Source organism: Corvus moneduloides, chromosome 23 (assembly GCF_009650955.1).
Source record: "Corvus moneduloides isolate bCorMon1 chromosome 23, bCorMon1.pri, whole genome shotgun sequence".
Taxonomy (NCBI): Eukaryota; Metazoa; Chordata; class Aves; order Passeriformes; family Corvidae; genus Corvus; species Corvus moneduloides.
Genome location: NC_045498.1, coordinates 2,440,519 through 2,467,500, shown reverse-complemented (window position 1 = coordinate 2,467,500; position 26,982 = coordinate 2,440,519). Strand labels below are relative to the sequence as shown.

Genomic DNA, 26,982 nt, shown 5'->3' with positions numbered 1-26,982 from the left:
TTTAAAAAGAATGAATTCACTTCTGCATCCTTTCAGTACTTGAAGGGGGCCTATAAGAAGTCTGGTGAGGAGCTGTGTGCAAGGGTAGGAACAGGACCATGGGGAATAGCTTCAAACTAAAAGAGAGTAGGTTTAAATTAGATTTAGATTAGATGTTAGGAAGAAGCTCTTCCCTGTGAGGATGGTGAGGCCCTGGCACAGGCTGCCCAGAGAAGCTGTGGCTTCCCCATCCCTGGAAGTGTCCCAGGCCAGGCAGGACAGGGCTTGGAGCAACCTGGGATAGTGGAAGGTGTCCCTGCCCATGGCAGAGGGGCTGGAACAAGATGAACTTTAAGGTCCCTTCCAACCCAAACCATTCTGGGATTCTATGAAAAGTCTTCGAACTGTGATCTTGTCACTTGAGAGGGAGCAAAAAACCTTTCTGCATCTCTCCAAAGATTTTCAGGGGGAAGTGTATGTTGAAAGAAGGTGTTTGAAGAGATTTCCACAGCCTTTTCTATGGTTCATGCAGGAGAAGGATGCACAGGTGCCCAGGTAGGGTTTGGAGTTGGAGTCTTGGCAAGACCCAGGTGGGAGAGAAGCGCATCTTGGACAGTACTCCCTCCTTGTGCCCCAGACATCAGCCTTATGTTATGGTTACTAGGTGCTGTTCCTGCATTAAATATGTTTTAAGATGTGCCAGGAAACAGAGAAAAAGCTTTCTAAGGCCATGAAAGTCTGTTGAAAGCTGTTCCCTCCCACTTCAATTTGTAGTATAAATTGCAGTGATTAGTGATGGGTAGAACAGTGAGTTTGCATCCCACTGAAGGATCAAGATTTTGTAAATTGGGTTTGCATCCCACTGAAGTGTCACAATTTTGTAAATGTTACTGCATAGCATTAAGACATTAGGGACAATTTCTTTTAAAAACCTCCCAAGGTGGGAACAAGCCAAGGCTGGCCAGCTGAGGCCAGGACATGGTAAGCTGACATCCAAAATTGCAGTTTGGCTTGACTTCTGCTGCACAGTCACAATGGCTATGACATTCCAGGGCCATTTAAAAAAGAGAGGATGAAAACATCTCCAGATATTTACTGGTTTTTTGTTTTTTTTTTTTTAATGAATTTAACAATTGACTTAAACTCCTATCGTAAAATTATAGGCTGGTTTGGGTTGGATGGGACCTTAAAAATCATCTAGTTCCAACTCCGTGCCATGGAACAATGTAAAATACTGATCACTGTGCATCACTGAGGGCATGGTTTGGCAGAGGAGGAAGATCTCCCATCGTGGGAGAACAAGCCATGATGGCCTTGTGCTGTAGATACTCATTCAGAGAGAAGTTCCAGTCCAGTGGGCAGAGCAGCAGAGTGGGGCTTTGAGCTCAAGTCCTGTCTGCTGTGAGGTGTCTTAGGAACAGCTCTCCTGTTCTAGTTTTGGTGAAAACAGCAATAAAACTGATGTGTTCATACAAACTTCGCTTCCTTTGGGGCAGAGGGCTTGGTTTGGGCATTTTTTGTAAGTGAGCTGGTTTCTCTGTTCACCTTCCATATTAACAAACCACAAACTACTGAAGTTGCGGACATCTGATCATATCGAGTACCTGACTGGAAACAGCAGTAAAATCCTGTGAAGTCTAAAATTCAAGCTGCCAACTCTAAAGTTAATTTTTAGTTTTATCCTCCATGTTATTTTGGTCTGAAGCAGTTTGCCCCTACTTTTTTTGGTGTGACTAATTTTTTTCTGTCTCTTTTCCTAAAGAACCCTGTGGGCAGTTTGGCATCCTGAGCTTTCTGCTGGTGTTGATGGCTGAGGTCCCTGCTCAGAAGCAGGTTGGCAGGGTCCCAGGGAAGGGCTGGAGCATTTGCTGCAAGGCAGAAGGATGACAGGAGGAGTTGAGAGGCGCCATGAATGGATGATAGCTGGTAACTTGGTGCCTGAGACAGCTGGGGTAACATATGTCTGCTTTCCCATAGTGTTGTAGTTGACATTGTCTTTGGGTGGGGAAGACTGGTGCAGACCCTTTGGGTGCAGGACCTTGTGGTGATGTGGACCAGAAGTAATATGTGTTCCTGGGCAGGCAGGAGGAGGACTCTGGAGAAGTCTGTGAAGCTGTGGGCTAGAGAACCACCCCAGGAGTTCATGTCAATGACTGTGACCAGCTCTTTGCTCAAGTTGAAGTTAAAAATGCAGGAGGTTTGAGGCTGTATGATATCATTGTACTGCCATAGTCTTGTCATTCCTTTGCCTTCTCTGTGGTGTAATGAGTGCTATTGAAGTTAGTAGTGTTCTGCAGTGAGTGCCAGAGGGAAGAGACACTGAGACTAGTACAGAGATGAAAGCAGACTGAGCTCTGGAATACTGGTAACTTCCTCAGGGAGAGAAGATTGCCCTTTCAGCTTTCTCCTTCCCATCCTTTCCCCTTGTGACCTTGAGCCTTTTTTGCCCCCCTGCCTCCCAGCTCCTCTTGCCCAACAGGAATTCACTTGTATGTTACTACTTCTTTTTTTAAAGCACATTTTGACCTCTCATGGTCAAATTGCATTTCCCTCACCTTTTATTTATATTCACCCGAGAAAGAAAATGTGAATAACATGGTGAAAGGTTTATTCTTTGGAGTCCATGCAGTCTGGTACCTAGCATGTACCTTCCCAGACCCCTTTTCACAGAAGACCTGCTAAACAGTGCTTGAGTGCCCTGTAGGGACTGGGATGATACTGATGGTGCAAGTCTGGCATCTAAACCTGCTCAGGAAATGTGGAAGGCTGTAAAACTTCCTGCTTAGAGGGAGAAGGTGTGGAAAAAGAAGCCTGTGTATCCAGGCACTGACCCTGGCATCCTCCTGAGGGTTTCACAGTAATGTTTGTAGCCTGCAAAAACCGAATTTGTGTTCAAGGCAGTGCTGTCTGTGATGTAATACCCGGTACAGGAACAGGATCCAGCTGGAACCTACAAAATGACAATAAATGCTGTATTGGTTTTAGTCAGGAGTCAAAACTCCTAATTTATTACAGCAAAAGCATTCATGTTCCTATTTTTGTGCAAGATTAGAATATAGGGGGAAGAGAGCAAAGGTTATGGCTGAATCCATGCAGAATAAGATTTTGTTAAAATTTATGACTTTTTTATTCAATTTCCACAGAATTGTCCTTACCAGCTGTTTTTGTGGCTGTATATCTCAGCACCTGTTAATTACATAACTAACATGACAATTCCGCTATAAAAGATCCAGTGTCAGCCCTTGTTTTCTAATTAGGAAAAGGCTTGTTTAGAGGTGAAGAGCCCACTGGTGAATTCTGGAGTGCAGGACAAGGCTGTGTATTTAGCCACCACTGTGAACCCTCCAGCCTGTGTTAGCTGTAGCTCTGAACGTTTTTGTCTTCGCAGGTGAAAAAAGCCAAGATGCAGGAATCCAGAGAACAGAGCCTGAGGTATGGGATTTAAATTTGATTTTAGTGTGGAACAGTTCTTTATGGTCTTTTACAATTATAAAGCTTTCATTTTAGAAATTTGCCTCTTGATTTATTTTTTACAGATCTACGGCAAATGTAGCTGCATTTGTATTTGGTATAATATTAAGTTCCCAATAAAAAATAATTAGCTGCCCCTACAGTATAAAGCTTTTATGAAAGTGGCTACAAAGAGTCTTAAAGGCATCATCATGCCCATCTTTCACAGATTGAGACTGTCACGTACTGCACATAACATATGTTTAATTTGGTGAGACTCGGGATATTTTAATAATATCTGTGCTACTATTCTTAGTGAACCTGTGTGGAAAACTGCTTTGAGAAATGAAACTCTTGATTTGGTAGCGTCTCCTATTTAAAGCTGTTGTGTGATACTATTTTTAGCCTCAGTAGATGCTTTCTGATGGGTATTGTATTTAGGAATTAACTATTATTATTACTACTTATAATGAGAATAGCTATATTAGGATTTTTTCTCTTTCTCTGAGTAGCAGCAAATACAGTGAAGAAAGATTTCTCTTTGGAGTCTCTGCCATTCCAATAGGAGCAAGGAGGAAACATGCCATTTCTGCAGGAGTGGACATGGTATATTCTAAAAGTTAGAAATTTGAGCTAATCACCCAAGCTCCCTTTCTGGCCCATCTGAGATCAGAGGAGTCACATCCTGGGGAGGGGTTTTTCCCTCTCTTGGGTAGAAGGGACCCGAGGGCAGCATGGGCACGTCTGAACATGTCGAGGTGCTCTCCCTTCTACCTCTGAGTCACCCTGCCTCAGCACGACAACAGCTTCCCTGCAGGCACAGCGAGCTCAAGATTTGAGTGTAAACATCCTTGTATTTTAAAATTGTAGACATCCGGTATTTAAAAATAGAAGATGGGGAGGGATAAAGTTGCATTTCTAACTTAATTAAATATACTGTTTAAATATTCTGGCTCTGTTTTGATAAAACTATACATGATTTTAGGTTTGACCAATGGATTAGTTTAAAAGAAGTTATTGGACCTGTTTCTCCCATTCCCCTGCACTGCGGGGGGTGGAGGAGGGAGAGAAAATCAGAAGCTGGGCCCAGAAAGCAGGGTGGGGGGGGGGAAGGTGTGGTAAGATTTGGGTTTATTTCTCATACAGCCTCCTGCTCCCTGTGCAGGTCAGCTCAGGCACCTTTAGGCTCTTCCTGAGAGTTTAATTTGCTCATCCAACACAAAACTGTGCAGTTGTTTTTTGTTGGGATGCTGAGTAGAGTCGGGTCATGGAGGGAGGCACAGAGCACCATGCTTGGTGCACACCTGATCTACAAGTGGAAGTACCCCTTCAGCAGCAGCAAACAGTTACCTTGGCTCCTTTACCTTGAGAAACTTCAGTCTCAGAATATCAGAACAGCACACAGATGGCTGAAAGCCTCATGAAAAGATGTATTGCAGAACTAGCATTAATAAAACTAAAGCCAGGAAGGTAATCAGCAAGGAAAAAACAATTTCAATCAGGAATTACCTGTACTTTCTACTCTATATGTGAACAAAGCAACATTGACATGGAACTGAAACAGTGTGGGAGAAATCCAAAATAATCCAGTAACCTGCAAATATTTAAGTACAGAAGTGACCCCCAGTTCAAGGATGTTTCAGCACTGGTCTTCAGGGACAAACCCAGCAGCGAGGCAATGCCCATGGGCAGGGGAGCCTGTGGCAGCAGGGCCACACACCACTGCTGGCAGCAGTTCCTCGGCTGCTGCAGCCTGGGGGAATGGAGGCTCCAAGGGGTGTTTCTCACAGAAGCCACCCCTGCAGTCCCCCCTCTACCAAGCCCTGGCCACTCAAACCCCATATAGTTTGATGTCTAATTCCAGCTGCAGATCTCTCTCTCAGAATCTCTTCATGAAATAGCAAAGAGCGCAGGGCTAGGTTCTGTGAAGAGTTAGTTTGCCTTGGTCAGAAAGGTTGAACCTGGGGTTATGATGCCCAAGGATGTTAATTTAAGAGTTCATAATGCTAATACTGAGCCTTTGTTGTCCTGGCAGTCATGTGAGCAACACAGAAGTCAGCGATCAGAAAACTGAATCTTCAAACCTTGGTTCAAACCTTCCCATGTCCAGTGAGAGTGAGTATCTCTGGAATTTTCCAGTTGTCTTTCCTCGCGTCTTTCCCTGGTACCACGCTTCATCAACCTTAATCTTTGTCTTCTCCTTGTAATCCTTAGCCTGCCCTCACTATCAGTTGTAAAGTAAATGTTTGCTGTAGTGTTTGCAAAATGTTAATGCCTGATGGTAAGGAAATATCTGTTTCTAACAAGTATTTTTGTGTCACTACCCCCCAGCTTGCTGTTGGGTGCTTCTGAGTACTGCCGTGTCTTATCTGCCTTAGACATGATTCTTCTTGAGGGTTGAGTCAACATCAATTATAATGCCTATTGTAAACGTGTTTTAAAAATCATTATCTCCACACAGCTGGTTGGGTCCTTTGTAGCAATATGCCATACACTTCATCTTGGACTCTGAACTGTATTGAATGTCTGTAGAAAGCTCCTAGGAAATAAACAGAGAGGAAACAGGCAGGGAATACAAAGATTGCATAATAAATGAAAAGTGGAGTGTATCCATTCTTTTGGAAAAAGAGGGCTGGAGGTTATTAGGAAGGTCAGATTCCTACGTGGAATACCTTTGACTGCCAATACATATTTCAAAGTGTAAATCAGCTCAGCTTAGCTGAAGGTATGTAAGGTGTAACTTTCCATTGTAATTGATTTGATCTTTGCTATTTTAATCCAGGTACTGTGGTGTTGCAGGAGTTAGGAGAAATTTCAGCCTGCAGAACCTGCTGCCTAACTGGATAAGCCATTTACAAATCCCAGAAACTGCATGCAGTGTTATTGTGGAATTTTTTGCTTTTTTACACCATTGCCTAATTCTTCATATGCACTTTTATAAACAGGAATTCTAGAAATATAATTACTACATAATTATTCAGATGAATATTGACATTTTTTAAAAAAACCCTACAAATCCTAAACATTTTTGCAGGAGGGATGTGGGAACTGACAAGTGTTAAAGGAAAGCCTTTAGTTCCAAAAGTTCCCTGTGTTTCTGTGTTGTATCCTTGTGCTGCATGGGCTTCACACTATGAGTAAGGGCAAACACTGAGGAGCAGAGGAAGGTGATTCATGGTTCATTTGGGAGGTTCAGCACGTGTGGTTTGATGGTTTGTACCGCTCAGCTGCTTGTGTTCAGATTACACAAAGAGAAGGTTATTGAGGTGGCAGAATGCACATTAGGGTTAGGGTTGCCTGTAGCGACTGTCTTGCTTTCCTCAGTGTAACTCAGGAGAGTTAACTATGTGGCCATACAAGAATGATAATGTAAGTCTGATACGGAAAGCCCAACTTTTCTGAGCACATTATTGGCATCTGGATCAAATCCCAGAGTAGAGTATGCTGTTATCCATGACCCTGTGCTGTTTTGAAGGCTGTTAATTGAGTCACTCCAGAGGGAGAGGGAAGTGTGGTCTCTTGCAATGGTAGGGGTAGAGGAGTGGGGCCCCTGGGCCCACACAAGGGGATACAGTTAGCCTGGCTTACCTCTTGGGCAAGCCCTGGGTGCTTTGTCTGCTTTCAAAGGGGAATCAGCTGGATCCACAGCAGTGCAGCCGTGTTTGCTAAGGGTTTGGGTATGGTGCTTCTAGATCTGAACTGATAAATCCATGTACCGTGCAGATACACAGTCACAGAAGTTGTAGCTCCCAGCAGCATACTGCACTGTGGTGGTGGTGTGTGCCAGACAGGCTGCACGGGGCCAAATTCAGTGCTGGGGTCCTGCCCATCGTTGCTTTCCTAGTTTGATGGACAGCAGAGTATTTAATCAGGTCAGTTCATGTGAATCTAGGGGGTGTTTAATGGCTCTTGGATTAAGCCATAGGAGCCCAAGCCCCCTTCTCTACCCCAACCTGGAATGCTGTAACAGAGCTGTCTCACACAAGGTGTACTAGAGCCACAGGCTGTGCTGAGTGAGAACGTTTGAAACATTTCCTCTGTGAGTTGCCAGCTGAGCCGCTCTGTCTTACCAGTTTCAGAGTACAATTGTTGTGGATTTATTCAAGCAGAAAAATAGAAACATCTGGTTGAATGTAACTACCAGATTACTTTAGAGGAATCTCTGGGCCTTGTGCACTGCAGCTGTGCTTCACTGGTTGTGTGTGATTAAGTTCATTGAGCTGGAGCTGTTCTTTTTTACAGGAAAGACAGTTTGCTGGAGCCGTGCATGGGTAGAGTACGTAGAGGAAGAGGAAAGCTTGGCAAAACAGGCATTTGGTCTCTGCTCCAGGACGCAGAAATGTTACGCTTGGTGTGGATGAAGCCCCTTTGGCAAATATGCAGGGTTTTGGGATGGACTGAAATCAAATTTTTTTTACGACGGTTGCAAAAAAATTATAGTACCAGCTGATAAAGAGCACTGTTACACAGGGAGGAATAGTGTGATTGACTGATCTACCTGCTGTGAGCTGGCAGAACATTTTTGTGCCAGTTTAACAGTGTGTTTTTGAGAATTTGCTTTGAGACAAATATTCAGGGCACTAAAACTCTTTGTAAATCCTGTGTGTTGACTAAAATGTACCATAAGTATTGATATTTGTATTTATTTGTTGGGTTTTGAAAGCACCTCTGTAATTACACAAACTATTTCTTTTTCAGTTATGACATGCACTGATTATATCCCAAGGTCATCAAATGATTATACCTCACAAATGTATTCTGCAAAGTAAGTCAAGAAATTGTTACTCAGTTCTGTAACTCTTACTTCTTTCTGAAGTAATCTTTTTGTATCTTTATGCATTTCTCTAATGCTGTAAATCCCACTACTGGCAACAGATACTCATTGCTGAGGACACTGAATTTACAGAATTCACCCTTTGACTTTAGTTACTGTTGTTTTATGTTCACAAAGATAAATGAGCCCCTTCAAGTAATTAACATGATAGTGAATAGTGCACATAATATTTGCCAAATAAACAAATTAAACATAGATAAGTACAAGGGGAATATAAGATTTTCTCATCATTCACTGTGTTTATGGATCTTTGTAATTCTGCCCGTTGGAGCAGGATAGGTTTTAGCCCCCGCTGCTTGGTTTTTGTGTAGTCTCTGTGTGTGTCCCATTGGTTCTTACAGATACGGCTTTATTACAGTAGCTTTAGGGTCTGGTGTAGTAAGGCATGATAAATGGGACTAACTACTTGTGCCTGTTGGAATGGGGAGTTTGTCCTTCCCAACTCACCCTGCCGTTGCAGTCCTGGATGAGCACTGGTACTGTGGCATCATGGAGGAGGGAGTTTCCCTGGTGTCACTGCAGGAAGCTGGCAGCATCTATTAACTCAAGAGCTTGCCTTGGGAAGCACAAGGAGCTTATTGCACTAAGAGGATGTGTCAGTCTGAGAAGTTTCTCCTTTCTGGAGCAATTTTTTGATGTGTCTTCTGGTTTGAAGGCTGAAAGATGCATAATGTAAATAGTTCTTTCTGACTTTTGTTCTCTCTTTTCACTAAGGCCATATGCACATATCCTTTCTGTACCAGTATCGGAAACAATGAGCCCTTACCCTGGTCAGCCTCAGTACCAAGCACTACAGCAGTCCCAGCCCTACACCATCTACCCCCAGACCACTCAGACCTACGGACTACCTCCTTTCGGTAAAAAGTGACTTTTCAAAGACTTCTTGGTGCCTGCAATTACTGTTTTATGTCTCATTAAAAAGCCAATGTTAAGCTTAACCAGGTGTGTTGGAGAGAAGAGTTTGTAGGAGACCACGTGCCTAGCTTAAATTGTAGATGGGCACTGATCTCATGATGGGACTTCAACTTACAAGATTTCTTACAAAGCTGTTACTTTGGTTCTCCCCATGAAGTTTGTTATATGGTTCTTGGCTTGGGTTCATAATTGTCTTCAGTTGTGATATGGCTGTGTGTGTGCAGTTTCCTTGTTAGTGAAATGACACAACACCCCATACTACAACTTCTCTGCTTTTTCCTTTCCTTTTTGTTGTCCCAAGATTAAGACTTTTTATTTCATCTTTCACCAAATGAGAGCTCATGCTAAAATGTCTCCAAGTTTACTAGGCAAATAATTTGCTTAATTTGCTCTAAAAACTGAGACCTCTTGATAGCTATTGCAGTCTTTGCAAATGCTTGAAGGGTCAGACTTGTGTTGTCACTAAAGCTCCATTACAGGGTTTGAGCTATCCACCCTGTGCATGGGTGGGGAAACACCTCTGGGTTTTCTCCATGGTGTATAAAGGGAACTGAAGATGAGTAGTGCAGATAGAAAAATATGTAACTTCTGGGTGGGTTAGCTAGTGAAAGACTGCCTGGTCTTTCCTTGTATTCTGTATATTAGAATCATAGAGTGTACTGAGCTGGAAGGGACCCTCAAGGATCACTGAGTTCAACTCCTGGCCATGCCCAGACACCCCAAACCCCACCCTGGGCATCCCCGGCAGCGCTGCCCAAACGCTCCTGGAGCTCTGGCAGCCTCGGGGCCGTGCCCATTCCCTGGGGAGCCTGGGCAGTGCCCAGCAGCCTCTGGGGGAAGAACCTTTCCCTGCTCTCCAGCCTGAGCCTGCCCTGGCCCAGCTCCAGCCGCTCCCTGGGTGCTGTCCCTGTCCCAGGAGCAGAGATCGGAGCTGCCCCTCGGGAGGAGCCGCAGCCCCGCTGAGCTCTGCCCTCAGTGTCCTCTGCTCCAGCTGGACACATCAAGGGCCCTCAGCTGCTCCTCCTGTGGTGCCTCCAGACCATTCACCATCCTCATGGCCCTCCTTTGGATACTCTAATAGCTTTACATCCGTTATGTATTGAGGCACCCAAAACTGCCCAAGCACTCAAGGTGAGGCCACCCCAGCACAGAGCAGAGCAGGACAATCCCTCCCTGTTCCTGATGCCCCCAGGACATGAATGTCCCTCCTGGCTTCCAGGGCACAGATGACTCATGTTCAACTGGCCGTTGACCAGGACCCCCAGGTCCCTTTCTTCAGGCTGCTCTCCAGCCCCTTGTTCCCCACTGTGTCTAAGCAGCCAGGACATTAAAGTGTCAGGCACTGGGGAAAAAAAAAACCAAACCCGTGACTGACCAGCCCCACACACATGCCAAATTTTATAACTGATTGTTAAAAATGAACACTTTAACTTCTCTTTCCATTTTCAACGTTGCCTAACTTGGTTTCATATGTAAATATTGTACAATGTTGCCAGATCTCAGAAAATGGAAGATAGCAGAGGCTGTTTTATCCCTTAGCATGCAACACTGATGAAAGGGGAGAGCATCACCCCACTGTGCAGGGAACCTGGGGGAGCACCCCGCCTGCCTATGGAAGTGGTGGAGTCACCTCCCCTTAGAGTGTTCAAAAAACATGGATATGGCACTTGAGGACATGGTTTAGTGGTGGACATGGTGGTGCTGCTGGGTTAATGGTTGGACTTGATCTTAAAGGTCTTTTCCAGCTTTTACAGTTCTGTGATATGTCTCAGGGGCTTGTGGTTGTACTGCACAACCATATGCACTGAGCCTCTTGCAGATTTATCTGTAGTGCTAAAATCTTAGTACTTTGGTGTGTGTAAGGATGAATTTTTCTATAGTTAAAAAATTAGATGTCTTTGAATAAAAGCAGCTATATTTCTGGCTTTTGTTAGCTGCTGACAGAGCATGGGCTTTTATAAAGATTACAGAACAATTGATTTGTCATGATATATTTGAAAGATGGTGTAGGAAAGATAATAAATCCAGACTTGGCTTTGTTAAACATAAGTTAAATTACTAATACTGTACTTACTAATGGTTACTGGAACATACTCTTCCTCACTGGGTGCCTGCACTTCAGTTTCAGGGTCTTGTTGCACTGTTTTTTGCTGTATCTGAACAGTGGCTGATGGTTTCCTTTGCTTCATTTATTTGGTGTTTCTCGACAGTTTGTTGTGCATGGTGCACTGAGGCTGCTTGGTGTGCTGTTGCATGTTTTAATGTGTCACATGTTGGTTTTTTTAAAGGAAAATATTTGTAAATATGTGGAGTGCTCCAGTGAAGTTGTTTAAAAAGGTGGCTTAGATTTAATTCTACAATTTGGGAGGGAGGGAGGGTATAGGTGTTTCGTTAGTGTGTTGTGTGAGTCATGTTTTGTTGGTGGCAGCAGTGATGACTGTGTTTGGGGGGAGTGTTCCTTTTTTTAAATCCAAAGGTTCTGGAATGCAGGGGTACTCAGCTGCTTCAGTATTATACTCTAAATGTAACACTAGTAATTCTTCTGAAGACCTGGAAGGAGATCTGCATTTTCTATTGATTTCAAAGGAGCTTTTGTCTGTAAAACATCCAAAATGTTTTGGATGCTGTGGATTTTGAGGTCTGTTGTTTAACACCTGAATTTTTAGTGTGAAATCAAGTGTTAGGAAGATGTTAAAAGTCATTATTTCCAGTAATGGAAGTCATACTGGAGTGGTACCTGCTGAGTCATACTGAGAAGATGGACCTTGCATGGTGTGACGGAGAGATAGAGGGTAGAGGATGGAACGTGCACATTGCAGAGAGAATTCTGGAAATTGTTTCTGCTCACAAAATCTCCAGTGAGCAGGTGAGGGCCAACAACTTGGTCAGATGTTTTACCAGCACCAGAGGGCTTGTTACAGGGGTTGGTGTGTCTTTCTACTGTGTATTTGTTTCTATGCCAGAAAGAAGGCACCATGGATGATCTAATTGGAACAAACCAGCATGAAATTCAAGCAAGCTGACAAACACAAGCATAGTCTTGAGGTGGCTGACGTCAGGATGCTGCTTTTAGAGAAGGGATGACCTATGCTCTTGCTGATTTGTCATCTCTCTTAGTGTTCAGTGCATTGTTCTGCATGAGATGCCCTTGTGGTCTGGAGAGATTTTTTTTTTTTTTAAAGAAGCATTAAAATAAGAGTAGTGACATCCAGGCTGCATATGTGTAGCTGTAAGTTGGTATTAGAAACACCATGGATGTGATGGCTTACATTAACTCAAGAAAAACCTACAAGTGATGGGATGTCCTGTGTGGGGCCTTTCCACGTATGTTAGATGTATGCTGTAACATTCTGAGACATACAGCGCTGCCACTGGACATGGAAGAGTCATTCCCCCTCTTACAGCTTCTTCTCTATCATCCTTGAGACTGTGCTAGCTCATAATGCTGTCCTGCAGAATGAGAGGGGAAGGACAAATACCACCAGTCCAGGAGTGTGCCTTGCTGTATAGAAAGTAGGACACAACTGTAGTAACAGAGTCATGGAAGGGAGGGGCTGAAAGATGCCTTAGCACATGACCTGAATCAGCTCCTGTGCTGGCACCAGCCAGCGCTGCCAGCGCCTCTGCGTGTGTGTGACCTGGTGCCACACTCCCGGTGTGGGCATTATCCTGTAGCATTCAGGGTGGGTTTGTGTTTCACTGTCAGGTTGATTGGCACTTCTGCATGTCACGAGACCATCACATTGTGGTGCTGTCTGCTCCTTGTCCCTCTGTCTTGTGCCCTAAGGAGCTTCTGGTTACTGTCCCCTATAGAAACTGCTCACCCATTTGGAGATGGTGGCACTCCCTTTCCAGACTAAAACACAGCTGCTCCCACTCTACTTAGAGGATCTGTTTCCCATATATTTTGTTCTGGAGTTTCTGCAGTGTATCTACAGTCTTTCTTAAATCAGCCTTTCCTTTTTGTTTGCTAATTATTGAGGTTCTGGAGGTTTGAAACCTTAACAAAGATGCAATTTGAGAGTTGAAGAGTCAAACCCTGGGGTGGCTGTATAGAGGGGGGTGATTTATTATTATTGACTCATAGGTGTCAGTTTGAGATCAGGTATGTAAATAAATCAAAAGGGCCGTTGCAGAATTTAATTCTGACAAAGCTCCAGCATGGAGCAACCTCTTGGAGCTGCTGCTCATGTCTAGCTTGATGGAGTCTTCTAGGTAAGAAACCTAGAGCTCATAGCCCATGGCTCAATCCTGCTAGAGTGGGTGAAGGGCTGCAGGTGGCTTCTGCAGCCTTGGTACTGTTTTTGGGATGTTTAAAAAGGAGGGTGGTCTTTCTGATGGCCCTGAACTCTGTCTAGCTCTGAACGTTCTTTGTCCCTCTGCTTTGCACACTCCTGCTTGTTTTTAAGTAGATCCTCTCAAAATATTTCTGCTTTCTAACCAGGGCCAGGGAGAACTGTCTTTGACTTTGGCTGTAGATTTGGAGACACTCAAATGAAAGCCTGAAGAGCCCTGAAGAGTGAGGCCTGAGCTGAACTGCCTTAGTTGGACACTGTTGGCACCCAACAGTGCAGAGACCTCGATCTTAACATGGCACCTGAGCTGAACCACATGCTAAGTGTGCCCTGTACACATAATTACAGTCACTCTGCTCTCTCTGCTGTGCCCAGGATTGTTACAAAAGCATTCCAAAACAACAGTAAATCTGGAAGAAACGTTCGGATTTTTAATTTCTTTTTTAGCTCTATATTTGTTGTTGTCAGTATAGGAAAATTACTGACTTTTGGCTTGTTTTAAAATACTCATCCCAAAGCCCAGTGAAGTAGTGGAAGCATTAAGCTTGGCCTTCATAGATCCTGGCTTCGGCCTCACTGTGTAACAGCTGATGTCACTTGCAGTGCTGTGCATCTCAGCCCAAAATCACAGCAATTGGCAGGTCCTTTATCTGCATGGGCAGTGAAACTTAGTGACACAAGCAGATTTTTAGTTAAAAGCTTTGCAAATTAGCCTTCTTGGTGCTTTTAATTTTCTCTTTTTCAGCCTTTTTGTCACCAGCTCTAATCCCTGCACAGCCTGACAGTCAGCACTTGCTATTGCCGAAATGAAACATTTTCCATGTGTCATTTGTTACTTGGCTTTTGTGAAGAGCAAAATCTTAATCTGAGGTAGGAGCATGCTGTTTGGTCCCAGCATATTTGTTTGTAACTGGTCCAATTTATCTGATTCAGGTGCACTGTGGCCAGGTATGAAACCTGAAAGTGGTTTAATTCAGACTCCATCTACAAGTCAGCACAGTGTTCTTACCTGCACTACAGGGTTAACCACAAGCCAGCCCAGCCCAGCACATTATTCTTATTCCATTGAAGGTAACTTGGCATGGTTTTTATCTGCATCTCTCTCCACCTAACCGAGTCCAGATACCAGAGAGGCTTGCACGCTTGTCCTTGGTTTGTGCATGCTTCTTCATGCTTTGCCTCTTTTTTCTTTGTGCCTGTGTCTGTCTGGGTTTGTATTTGCCTCATACCTGTGTGTGCACCAGGCTGGCTCATTGGTGCCATGCTGCTGGGCTGAACAGGGTGAGGAGCAAATGGGAAGGGGAAAGGAGACTAAATGCTGTGTTCTTGCATGCTTTACTGGGAATGCTCTTGCATTTCTCTTTGTTTGTGGTCTTTAGCTTGATGTCAGGAAATACACTGACCAAAGTGAGATTTTTAAACATTTGTTTTTAATTCCTTCTGGAGGTAGATGGCTCTTGCATATTACACCCACTGGGTTGGTAGATCTGCTAGGAAGTGAATTTCTCAGTATAGAACTACCATACAAATATTATAGTTGCTGGAAGTGCCACATCTAAGAAGGCAGGTGCTAAATTTCGCCAGTTTCCACAGCAGTTTTTAGGAGTGAATGTGCCAGATAGCTGAATAATGGAATATTGTTGCTTATGGCACCTATGTGTGAATTGATAGCTTTCTTGAGGCTGGATTTTGCCACTTACGTTTTGATGACGAATTGTGAAAATTTGTCTCTTTCTCTGAGGATTTTATAAAGCATTTCAGGAATTCGTAATATATTTCTTGTGGAATAATTTTACAGAATTATTCAGGGACTTAAGGAGATTTTTAGTTCCGCTTCCTGCTCAAAGAGTAGTTGATACAGAATTCAGAACCAGGTTGCAGAGCTTTATCTAGTTGTGTGTCCAAAACCTCCAACGATGGAAATTTTGCCAGTTCCAGAACCTGACTGTCACTATGATGAAATTTTTTTTCCTTTTGTCAACTCAGAGCTTTCCCTCTTTCATGTTCTGACCATTTCTCTCCTCCTGCTGCTGCATACCTGCAAAAAGAGCCTGTGTCTGTCCTCTCACCAGCAGGCTGCATCAGGTCCCCAAAGCCACCTTCTCTCCTGGCTGGACAGTCCCTCTCCCCTGAAACGCCCCTTGCAGGGCATTTTCTCCAGATCCCTGACTGGCTTGGTGTCTCTTTACCAGACCCACTGAATTTTATCAACATATTTCTTGTGCTTGAGGCTCCAAACTGAATGCCAATAACCAGATGTGGTCTCATGAGAGCCAAGAAAAGGAGGATAGTTCTTAAAATTAGCAGCGAGTGGGGTTTTAGCATGTCTCTCACTGAGGAAAGTCATGTGCTATGTCATGATACTTCCTCAGCTTGCATTATTGTGACAGTCAATGGCCTAGTGTAATATGTATCCTTAATTCACTTTCCACATTCATAACACAAGGAAAGCAATACTGGAAATACTCCCTTCCTTCCAGCATGACTGTTCTTCCCATACTCCCACCAGCAGAATGACTTAATGGGTCTTACAGCACCGGCTTTAACTGCCAAGGGTCAGGAATGGTTCTACACAACATGACCCCTGCCAGATTTCCCAGTGATATCCCATGGGGAGCAGGTGGATCCCTGGGGATTGGTGAGGTGACAGACCCATGTCAGGCCTCGCTCTGTAGAAGAGCTATAAAATCACAGACTGGTTTGGGCTGGAAGGGACCTTGAAGATCATCCACTTCCAACCCCTCTGCCATGGTCAGGGACACCTTCCACTAGACCAGCTCACTGCAAGCCCTGTCCAACCTGGCCTTGGACACTTCCAGGGAGGGGGCAGCCACAGCTTCTCTGGGCACCCTCACAACCAAGAATTCCTTTGCAGTATTCTGTCTAACGTTGCCCTCTGGCAGTGGGAAGCCATTCCCCCTTATCCTGTCACTTCATCCCTTGTCCAAAGTCCTTCTCCAACTCTCTCTGAGCCCCTCTGATTGCTGGAAGGGGCTCTAAAGTCTCCCTGAAGCCTTCTCCTTTGCAAACTGCACAACCCCATCTTTGTCAGGTTTTCACACAGGAGAAGAATTTTAATCTGTGCTGCTGGGAGAATGTGTGATATGAGAAGTTTTCCTGCAGGCTGCTCTCTGAAAGTGTGCACAAGTCACCCCCAAGTGTGCAAAAGTCACCCCAATTGTACAAATGCTGTTGCTTTTTGGAAAAACCTTTTGCAGACTGGCAGGAAACTTTTCCTTCTTCACATTTGCTGTGTTTCCTTCTCAAGCAGCCCACCAAGGGGTCAGGTCAGTACAGGGGCTGGTGCCAGGGAGGTGGTAGAGAGCAGAAGCTGGAAGGATGGGCAGAGTTTTTTTAATAGTAATCCCTGGAATATCTGTCTTTTCTCTCCACTCAGAGTAGCAGGGTGAGACAAAGTTGTACAATGATGCTGACCCCCTGGAGGGGAATTTCAGTGCATGGTTCTGGTTTTGGCTCTTTGAAAATGATTGAAGCAAAGCAGATTGGGATTAAGAAGGTAGGGGAGGCAGGGATGTAATCTCTGAGGATGAGGTGTGAAGTGGGGGATAAAGAAAAGAGGAAAAGAGTCAGAGCACCTTTAATGCAGTACTTGTGGTTGCTGGTCATTTTACACCTCAGACCTTGAAGTCATGTTTGGCAAATCCGTGCCAAATATTTTTGCATGGTTCTGGCCCATTGACAGGTAAAAGGAAGTGTCCCACAGTGCAGAAAGAATTGGTTCATCCATGTGGTGGGAACTGTTTGAAAAAATCTGGTATGTAGCACTGTTTAGATACAGAATTATTAAAAAGGCATGTTGGAGGGAGACCAGAGTTAAGGTAAACAATGAAGTTCATATGAGGGAATGCCAAACCTTGAAATCTTTTTTCTCATTTCTTAACTTCTGTAATCAATCTCAGTGGAGAAGCAGCCTCTGCAGAGCACTACAGATAAGAATTACTTTCTGTTTCCTCTCCATAATAATCCTGAGACCAGTGGTGTAACAATCTGTCTTCCAGGGAGTTGCTGTTCCCCAGCTGCATGGCAGGTTTGTTGGGTTAGCAAGGGTCTTTTCTGGAGAGATGGGTTTCATAGGCACTTAGGAAGGGATCTTCTCTTACAGTCATAATAGCCTTGATAGGTGCCATAATGTGTAGTTGGAAGGAGTTTTATTTGGAAACTGCCCCCTGTTTTCAAGCAGTTGCTTATGAGAAGTGTCTGTGACAGGTTCCTTGGCTCTCACAGCTGGGCTTCAAGTAGCTGTGGAGCTACTGTAGGTCCTTGTGTGTCTTCATTGCCATTATTGCTATTCAGTGCAGCCCTTTTGTCTCTCGTAATGTTTCTGGGGCTAATTACTTCCCTTTGTTTCTGCTTCCACAGAGATGATACCCTTCATATTTCTCACCTCCTGTAAATACTGTGTATTTCTACATGTCCTTTAAGATCTGCTTCTTTTGTTTGCTTACCTTTCTTGAGGCCTATTTTGGATCCATTCCTCTTTCCAGGAGGCACCAGGCAGTATCGGTGCTTGTCATAGCACAACATACACTGGTTAAAAGTTCATGGTGGGTCTGTTTCCCTGGAGCAGCAGGACTGAAGCCTTCAGAAGCATGAGTTCTTGGGGCGAATTCTTCATGGTGGCATTTGCAGAAAATGAGGGTTTTTCTCAGAGTGATGGTAAAATAGGGATACTGTGGATTTCTTCAAGTCTTTACATAAGCATCTAAAAGTGATTTTTTTGGTTTTATTTGTGTGCAGAGAAAGGTGGTTTAGAAAAGAATAGTTCTTGGTGGCCTCTGGATTTGTACATTCTGGTTTTGTTCATGCTGATTTAATTATTTGTTGTTATCCTTTTGAGTCTCAAAACCCCGTGTTGAGGAGTGTTTAATGGAGTGGCCCTGTGTCTGCAACCCCCCAAAAACTGCTAAATGACTGGTGTTCCCAAGTGCTGCTCTAGCATCCTTTTCTGTGTTTTGGGAGAACTGAATGCAGTGACATGAAGGCTGTGAAACATCTTCAAGTTGATACTAACAGCTACACATCTCTTAAGAATTTGTCCTATGAGCTGTTGACAGATTGTTTCAGAAAGTCTCCAAAAAGCAGTTCTAGACACAGGGATGTTGGGAGAGATGTTCACTTTCTCCAGCAGGAAACACTCTTCTTCTACTATTTAAAACATTCTTAATGTTTCCTTAGATTTTAAATCTAATTAGACTAAAAATGCTAAGTTTGATGCAGAGATTTTTTTTAACAGAACTGAGTTAAACACATTCATGTCCTTTTTCTTGATTTATTCTGATTCATTTTCAACTGCTACTGATTGACCATCAGAATGGGATTGTTGTCTTATCAAAACATGTGGTAAAGATGTAAAACCTTTTTAATTCTACACTAATTGCTTAGCAGCCATGGAGGGAAAAGGTTTCTGAACCATTTGAAAGGACTGTTTTTAAAGAAGTACTAGCTCTCCTTCCCTGTAAGACCAATTGAAATGTGACTGGTGTCAAAATACAGCCCAGTCGTTTTTTGGCTCTTAGTAGCAGAGTGCTGCTGGAAGCACAAATGCTTGCACATTTGCCTAGTAAGTATTTATTTCACAACTTCTAATTTCTTATGCTTTTCTAGAATATTTAATGCAGTAATTCTGAATTTTACAGCATCAACTACCAATGCCAGTCCAGTCTCTACATCCTCAAGTGTTGTAAATATTTCCACTTCAGCAGTAGCCAGCATCTCACAGGTAAAATTTCCTTGGTAAATTTATGTGCACCATCTCCTTTACCTTTGTTTAACACATTGCTCAAAACTAACCTGGGAATGTCACTTCAAATGGAGCACAGTGGTACTGGAGCTGTGGGGCTCAGTGTGTAACTCAAAGTCACCAAATCACTCCTTCTATCTCTTTGACCATGATGCTTCTCCCTTTGGTCTTTGCAACAAACTCACTTCATCTGTTCAAAGCAGTTGCCTCATCTGCAAATTGTGAGGCGAGTCTTAAACTGAGATCTCTGCAAGAGAGAGGGAGGGGAAGAAACAATTCAGCTATTTTGAGGACTAAACCTACAGGGAGGATTAGACATGGATGTTTTTTGGACGCCTTTGTTCTCCCTCAGCAAGAATAGGAAATGAGGTTGTACACAAACAGAACACCAACCCAATAAAGTAGGGTGTGCATTCTGATGGTAGACTAGAACAAAGTGAAACAGCACTGCAAGCTAGCAAAGACCATTTCCCCCTGCCTTTTACCTCTGTGGGTGGTTAATTGCCATTCTGAGTACTTGGTTATACAAAGCAAGCCTTCAGCATTCAGCTTTTCAGAAAGAGAATACAGGAAGTGTGGAAAATGCAATGGATGCACAAAAATCCTTTTGTGCTAATGCTGTTGCTGTTTAAGCATGAACTTGCTTGGAACCATAAAGGGAAAAAAAGATTTTCTTTTAGTATTTCAGACCAAGGTACCTGGTTTACAAACCCAGGCTGCTCTTCAAGGAAATCAGGAGAGCGCAGTGTACCAGAACAGTGTGATGTGACATTTGGGGTTGCTGCTTTTTTTACTGTCAGTAGCACAAGTTATAATCCTCAAGCACAGCTCCAGGTGCTCAGTGATCTCCTAAATGAATTAAGTAGTTTTCATAAATGAATACCTTCCAGCACAGCATGCAGAATTATTGCTTGATGAAGTCAGGACATGAGTAAGGGCCATTTATCCTGTAGTTGTGCCCTCAGCGAGGGCCAAGGTCACTTTCTGTCACTGTCAGTACATCTGATATCAGGAAGTCAAATGCAAGACAAAACCACACATTCCAGAGCACAGAGCGCACTGATGTCTTGGCATCTACTCAGCTCCCCCTGTTACTATCACATCATTCATTATTAATTAATTTTTGCAGACAGTGGAAGCAGAGGAATGGCCCTGTGATCGCTGGTCTCCTCTGCAAAACCTGCCTGTGCAGGGGCCATTGGGCAACTAGAGCTCTCAGCCCTTTTTGGGAATGTCTTACATGTGCAGAATGAAACAGCATAAAGTCAGACTGTGCTCTTGCTGGGATTTTTCTTGGACAGGATATTCTAATACAAAAGTCATCCTGATTCAGACTGTTTTCGGAATGCAGTGTCCTACCACCACTAACTCTTTCCTCCAACAGGAGTATCCTACGTACACGATCCTTGGCCAGAGTCAGTACCAGACCTGTTACCCAAGCTCAGGCTTCGGAGTGGTGCCACCAGCAGACAGCAACACAGAAAGCATGGCATTAGCCACGACCACGTACCCAGCTGAGAAACCAAATGCCCTGGTGCCGGCACGGGCGGTGCAGAGACCTTCCTCCGGTGAGGCGGGGTCTGTAAAGGATGGCTGCAAAATACCTCTGCTAAACAGTGCAGGGGGCCGGTGTGGGGAAACATCTCCAAAAGGTACCTGCAGCATCTTTTCATGCTGGGCCAGATGGGATGCTTGCGTTCCGTGTCAGACTGGTCTCACTGGTGTGCACAGTATTATGGTGGGCCAGCCATACTTATGTATCAGAAGCCTTCTACTGCTGCAATTCCAGGACACCTGCCATGTACTCTGTGTGCCCCAGGGAAAGGGAGTGTGAGGGGTCACTTGAGGAGTTGCCAGCAGCAGCTCCCTGGGGACTGGGTGTTCACTTGGGCTTACAGGGCAGTTGCTTGTATTCGGTCTCAGTAGCTCCTGCCGCATCTTTCTCTCCTGCAGCCAGGTGTTCAGAGTACCTGGCAGGTACCTGGCAGAGTACCTAGCTGCCAGTCCCAGTTACGGGAGTCCTCCGGGACTGCTCCTGCATTTTCAAGAGCTGTGGTTCAGCCATCCCCTCTCACTGATCTGTCTCTGATGTGCCCAGCAGTACATGCTTTCCTTTCCTCTGCCTCATCATTGCAAACAGCTGCTCTGCTGTGCTTTGCTGTGGGCGCATCTGCAGAGCAGTCAGTCACTGGCACTTGTCTGGTAGAGAAGATTTGAGCTGGTAAGGGAAGTAGAAAGTGTATTGAAAAGGTGTAATTGCCTGTTCTAGAGAAGTCACACCTTAGGTCATTTCCACCAGTGCTGGGTTGTGTCCCACCCTCAGGAGTGTAGGCTAAAGTTTCTTGAAAAAGAGAGTTTCTTAAATGTATCAAGGACAAGAGCAAAAACTTAATGTTTTCTTCCAGTGTCTTGCACAAGGAGTTAGGAGATTGTTCCTGTGTTGTTGAGCAGTTTTAAATTGAAATCTGCTGCCTGTTGCAGATTTGAAGGTTGAGGGAAAAAAAATCCAGATTCCAGTCATTTTTGTTGGTGCCCTGCATCTGGCCAGGCTGGAGGAAACTTTCTTCTCAGCAGCTGTGCTGGTGCTGTGCTTTGGATTCCTAGCTAAAGCAATGCTGATAATGCAGTGTTTTTGCTCCTGCTGAACAATCCCTGTACAGGGTCAGGGCTTCCTCCCCTCCACACTCCCAGCAAGCAGACTTGAGATACACAAGACCCTTGAAGGGGATGCAGCTGGGACAGCTGACATGAGCTGACTAAAGGGATTTTCCATACTATATAATAGTATGTTCAGCAATAAAAACTGAAGTAGAGGAAGAGGTGGGTGTGTGGGGTTTGGCTTCTAGGGTGGGTCTTGCTCGGAGAGGGGCTGGGTGTCAGCCTGCTGGGGGAGGTGCTGATTGATTGCCTTTGCAGCACTTTGCCTTGTGCATCTTCCCCAGGTCCATCAGGAGTACCTGAGCTCAGCCAAGTCCTCCAGCTCAGTCACACAACCTGCAAGCAGGGATGGGTGGCTGCCAGTGAGCCAAGCATACAAATCTGTAGTCTGGGGCTCAGTGACCCCTCTCCACTTTACCTGATGGGATGCTATTGATGTGGGTGATGTTGTCCATCAAGAAGTGTGGTATTCCAAGCACTTTTCCTCTTTCAGGAAACAGTTGCCCTCTAGTTGAGGTGAGCAACAGAAGATTTATTCATGAGAATTAGTTCTCATTTGCTGCTGAAAACCAAACCTGAGGAACTGACCTGTTATTTCAAGGTCATGGGAATGGCCCAGTTTTTGATGTTTTCAGTGCCATTTTCTTAGCTCAGGAATTCTCCAGGTTCGCCATTTTGCACTGATTTTCATAGGAATTGCAGTGTCTTATCTTCAGGCCCCAGACTGAATTAAAGCTCTTCCAAGCCCCCTGTACCCTCTGCCTTCCTGCTACAGGTCTGGTTCTATTTTGGAACTAGCTAGGCAGATGTCTGGGATGTTAATTCTTCTCCCTGAGCTGTAATAAAGGATTCATGGTCCTTATACTCTGCACATCAGAATTAGTGATTTTTATGGAGGTGGTGTACTGTTTCCCTGGGAAGGGCATTCTTACCAGTAGCAGAACAGGCTCCATCTTGTGTCCCCCTTAGTCGTGGCCATGCTGCTTGACCAAGGCTGTGTCTCCAGAGCCAACATCATTGCTGTTATTCTTTTATATTCAACTGTCTAGTAAATAAAACAGTTGAGTAATAAAGTAGTTCCAGGGTAGTGAAATGACTGAGGGGTTCCAGGCTTTAGGATGGAGGGTGCTCTGCTCTGGCTTTGCTCTGTAGGCAATAGCTCTTGCAATAGCTCAGTCCTGGGGGACTGAATTGAGGAGACAGCTGTTATGAAATGATGGGATAAAGAAATCATGGTTTATGTTCTAATCAGCGTTCAACTACTACTGCATCCACATAGTAAAGTAACGTCTTACCTTTTGCTAAGGTGGTTTGTGGCCATTGCTGTATTGGTGTTTATTTTGAGACATGGGGGGATGAGAGCTGTGTGATTTCTTTCTTCTAGGAGACGCATCCACAAGTCCTTTGCTACCAAGAGCAACAGCAAGTAAAGAGTTAGATGAGCAAGCAAGAAAAAACATCCCTGGAAAGAACAGAGGGAAGAGGAAAGCAGATACCTCCTCCTCACAGGACAGTGAACTGGAGGTAAATAGAGATCTTCTTTTCTAGAGGTAGCATTGCAGAATAGTGTGATGGTGAACATTTTCCTCCCTTTTTTTCATTCTGTCTCCATGGAAATGGAAGGGGATTATAGAATGGTTTGGGTTTGAAGAGACCTTTCAGGGTCATCTAGTCCAACCACCATGCAATGAACAGGGACATGTTCAAGTAGGTCAGGTTGCTCAGAGCTCTATCCAACCTGGTCTTGAATGTTTTCAGGGATGGGGCATCCACCACCTCTCTGGGCAACATGTGCCAGTGCCTCACCACTTTAATTGTAAAAAATGTCTTCTTTACATCTAGTCGAAATTTACTCTCTTTGGGTTTAAAACCATTCCCCCTTGTTCTATCACTACAGGCCCTACTAAAAGTTCTGTCCCCATGGGTTCAAATTGAAAGAGAATAGGTTTAGATTTGATATTAGGAAAAAATGTGTTCCCTGTGAGGGTGGGAAGGCCCTGGCACAGGCTGCCCAGGAAATTAATGGCTGCCCCCTCCCTAGAAGTGTCCAAGGCTAGGTTGGATGGGGATTGGAGCAACCTGGTCTAATGGAAGGTGTCCCTGCCCATGGCAGAGGGGATGGAACTGGATGGCTTTCAAAGTCCCCTTCAAACCCAAAGCATCACTTAAATGGGTCTTGGAATCCTAGTGGTGTCATTGAGGAGACATCCGGGTGTCTCTACTACAGCCCCATGCTCAGAGCAGGGCTGTTCCCAGCACTGGGGCTATGGCTTTGTCTGCCTGAGCCACAAAGAGCCTCTAAAGCTGAAGATCCTGTACCTAGACAGTGAGATCCTGTCCCTAGAGATCTGTCCCAGCACTACCACATCCAGCCAGGGAAGAAGGTTTTCTGTCTCCAGTTGGAATTGCCCATGCTGCAAATTTCCCCTTCTTCTTCCACAGCAATTTTCCATCTGCCACTGTTGAGAAGAATTTATCTCTATCTCCTTTGAAGTTCCCTTTCAATTAGTTGTGGTCTCCTGTTATATATCCTTGAGTCTCCTCTTTGCTGAAATAAGCCATCCTTAGCCTCTCCTCTCCTCTGGGCTGCTGACCATCTCGATAGCATTTTGCTGGCAACTCTCATTTCCTCACAGATCTCTGGGACCAGGAATGCAATCTGGGGTAACCTTCCCAGTGCCAGCTGGGTTGAGACAGCACCTCCTTTCTGGCACATGTAGCACATTTCAGCAGGATGGTCATCTTATCCAGAGAGTGCTACTGGCTTATACTGGTGTCCAGTATGCCCTCCAGCTTCTTCAGCCTGGACCAGTGTGAGGGGTTATTCCGCCCCACATGTTGGCCTGGCTCTCAATATCAAAGTCCTTCTGTACCAAAGCTCTTGTTCTCTCTGCAGCGGGTGTTTCTCTGGGACCTGGATGAGACCATCATCATCTTCCATTCCCTTCTTACAGGGTCTTATGCTCAAAAATATGGCAAGGTAATACTGTCTTTTCCATGGAAGAAAACCCATTTCTGTCATGCAGAATGAAATGTTAGTCTTTGGAAAAGGAATAGATTTTTTTTTTTTTAAACTCTGTAAGGTGGTACTTCTAATTTGTTGGCAGTTTGGGGCAGGGAAAGTACTAAATTTGGCTTTATACAGAGCTAGGAGATGGACATCCACCAACATGTCCCTTCTTAAAATGCAAGTCTGTCAAACTAGTTTTATCCTCACTGGGAATTACTGAGGTCCTGGCACATAGGGAAAGGAAATGTTTTTTCTCCTTCAAAATACATTGTAGATTTTTGAATGTTTTGTATGTGCTGACTGTAAAAATGCATCAGTCTCTCCTGTGGAGTACTGAAGTGTTCTGTTACTTTTGGGTCAATGTATTATCAGAATGTGGATCTTTCTTTGTTTTTCTTTCTTTTTTTTTTTTTTTTAATTGAGTTGCTTAAAATACTAGGGAAATTGTAGTTCACACCATTGAATGTAGCTGGAATTATGCCAGGTTTGCTATACAGTGGAAAACTCTGTGAGGTTTAATTGATGAGAGATTCATGACAATTCCCTTCTGCCTGTATCCACGGTGCATTTACATTTTCTTTTTGTATTTTTCCAGGATCCAACGCTAGTGATTGGCTCAGGTCTGTCCATGGAGGAGATGATTTTTGAAGTTGCTGATACTCACTTGTTTTTCAATGACTTGGAGGTACATGGCAAATGTGTTTGGAAGGCAGAACTCCACGTTACCATGTCAGAATTACACTGCACTGTTTGTGAGGGCTCTGTGTTTCAGAACCTCTTACTGCTTGTTGTAAGCACAGCCAAATCAGGGGTGCACTCTTAACTGAGACAGGCATTCTGCAGCCTTCTAGTGTCAGGAGCTCTCTCAGTTTCTGCTGGGTTTCTGCTTGAACCCATACAAATTAAGAGAGTGATGTCTGCTCCATCCTGTATTTGCGTTTCTGGACTGGTGAGCACTTCACTTCCACTGATACTCTTTTGAAATGGAGACCAGAGATGTGAGGAAAAGGCAGTCTTGAGGATGTCCGTTCTCAAGGGCTGTGACTAAGTCAAGGACAGAATACAGGAGGTGACTTTGGCTGTGGAACAGCTTGAAGGACATGCTGCATAAACAAGCAGGCTGTACCCATGGAGGACACACAACACTCTCCCTTTTTCTATTGTGTTGTCTTTGATGTAACTCCACTCAATGTAATTTGCAGAATTGACAGCACTAGTTTGAGGCTTAGGAAGGCTGAATATGAACAGGGACCAGTTAGGTGTAGGTGTATCACTGATGCACATAGTGGAAAAGCAGGATGGTTTTGTTGATGCAAACAGAGACTTAAATGATATTTCCATTGTGGCTGTGACTACTGGCAGCAGTGAACTTTGCGAAGGTGGTAATGAGTTACCTCTGTGCTTCAGGGAAAAAAGCAACAAAAACCAAATGAAAATGCCAAATAGTCTCTTGTGCTGGAAGGAGTGTCACGGCTGTGTTAGCTGTGTGCTCAGCCACAACATGTACTGCTGTAGGTGTTGTTTAGTGAGTTAAATCAGCTGCACTAAGCACCAGAGCCACAGCAGTGCCACCACATTTTTTGAGAAAATAGAATAGCAATGTTTCACCAGATAATGTGGTTTTGGGGTATTTTTGTTTTGGTTTGTTTGCTTTTTTGAAATGGCAGAAGGATTTCAAGTGACAAGTGAGCTTTGAGTCCAACCTATTCAGTGAGTGTTGAAGTTCTTTTTCTGCAGACAACTCAAAATACCATAGAAATGTGCTTTTTTTCAATCCTGTCTGGTACTTCAGATCCCAGCCTGGGCAAGGACCTCTAGGGGCTGGGAAGTAAAACCCAGCACTGGCAGAGGAGCTAGTGGAAGCTCTGTGGGTTTGTGGAGGCACTGTGGCATGGCTTGTTGCTGTTGGGAAGTGTGAAGAGATTGGTTTCTATCACAGTTTCTTTAATCTGCAAATTTCAGTGTGTTTCTGGATTACCACAACATGACTTTATTTTGGGGGTTTTTTTGTCTTTAACAGGAGTGTGACCAGGTACACATAGAAGATGTGGCATCTGATGACAATGGCCAAGATCTAAGG

General features: G+C 44.3%; 1 protein-coding gene across 6 annotated transcripts in view; it reads left to right on the top strand.

The window, feature by feature from the left end:
- Positions 1–26,982, top strand: part of EYA3 (EYA transcriptional coactivator and phosphatase 3) — a 58,199-nt gene that overhangs the window by 23,317 nt on the left and 7,900 nt on the right. For 3 of the 6 annotated variants that reach the window (XM_032132114.1, XM_032132119.1, XM_032132115.1), the window contains 11 exons: positions 3,368–3,411; positions 5,465–5,544; positions 8,128–8,194; positions 8,978–9,120; positions 14,407–14,544; positions 19,131–19,213; positions 20,619–20,802; positions 23,277–23,416; positions 24,789–24,872; positions 25,498–25,587; positions 26,923–26,981. In XM_032132114.1, coding sequence (XP_031988005.1) covers positions 3,368–3,411; positions 5,465–5,544; positions 8,128–8,194; positions 8,978–9,120; positions 14,407–14,544; positions 19,131–19,213; positions 20,619–20,802; positions 23,277–23,416; positions 24,789–24,872; positions 25,498–25,587; positions 26,923–26,981 — 1,112 coding nt within the window. The remainder of the gene's footprint in view (positions 1–3,367; positions 3,412–5,464; positions 5,545–8,127; positions 8,195–8,977; positions 9,121–14,406; positions 14,545–19,130; positions 19,214–20,618; positions 20,803–23,276; positions 23,417–24,788; positions 24,873–25,497; positions 25,588–26,922; position 26,982) is intronic. The other 3 variants (XM_032132116.1, XM_032132117.1, XM_032132118.1) reach the window with 3 other exon arrangements.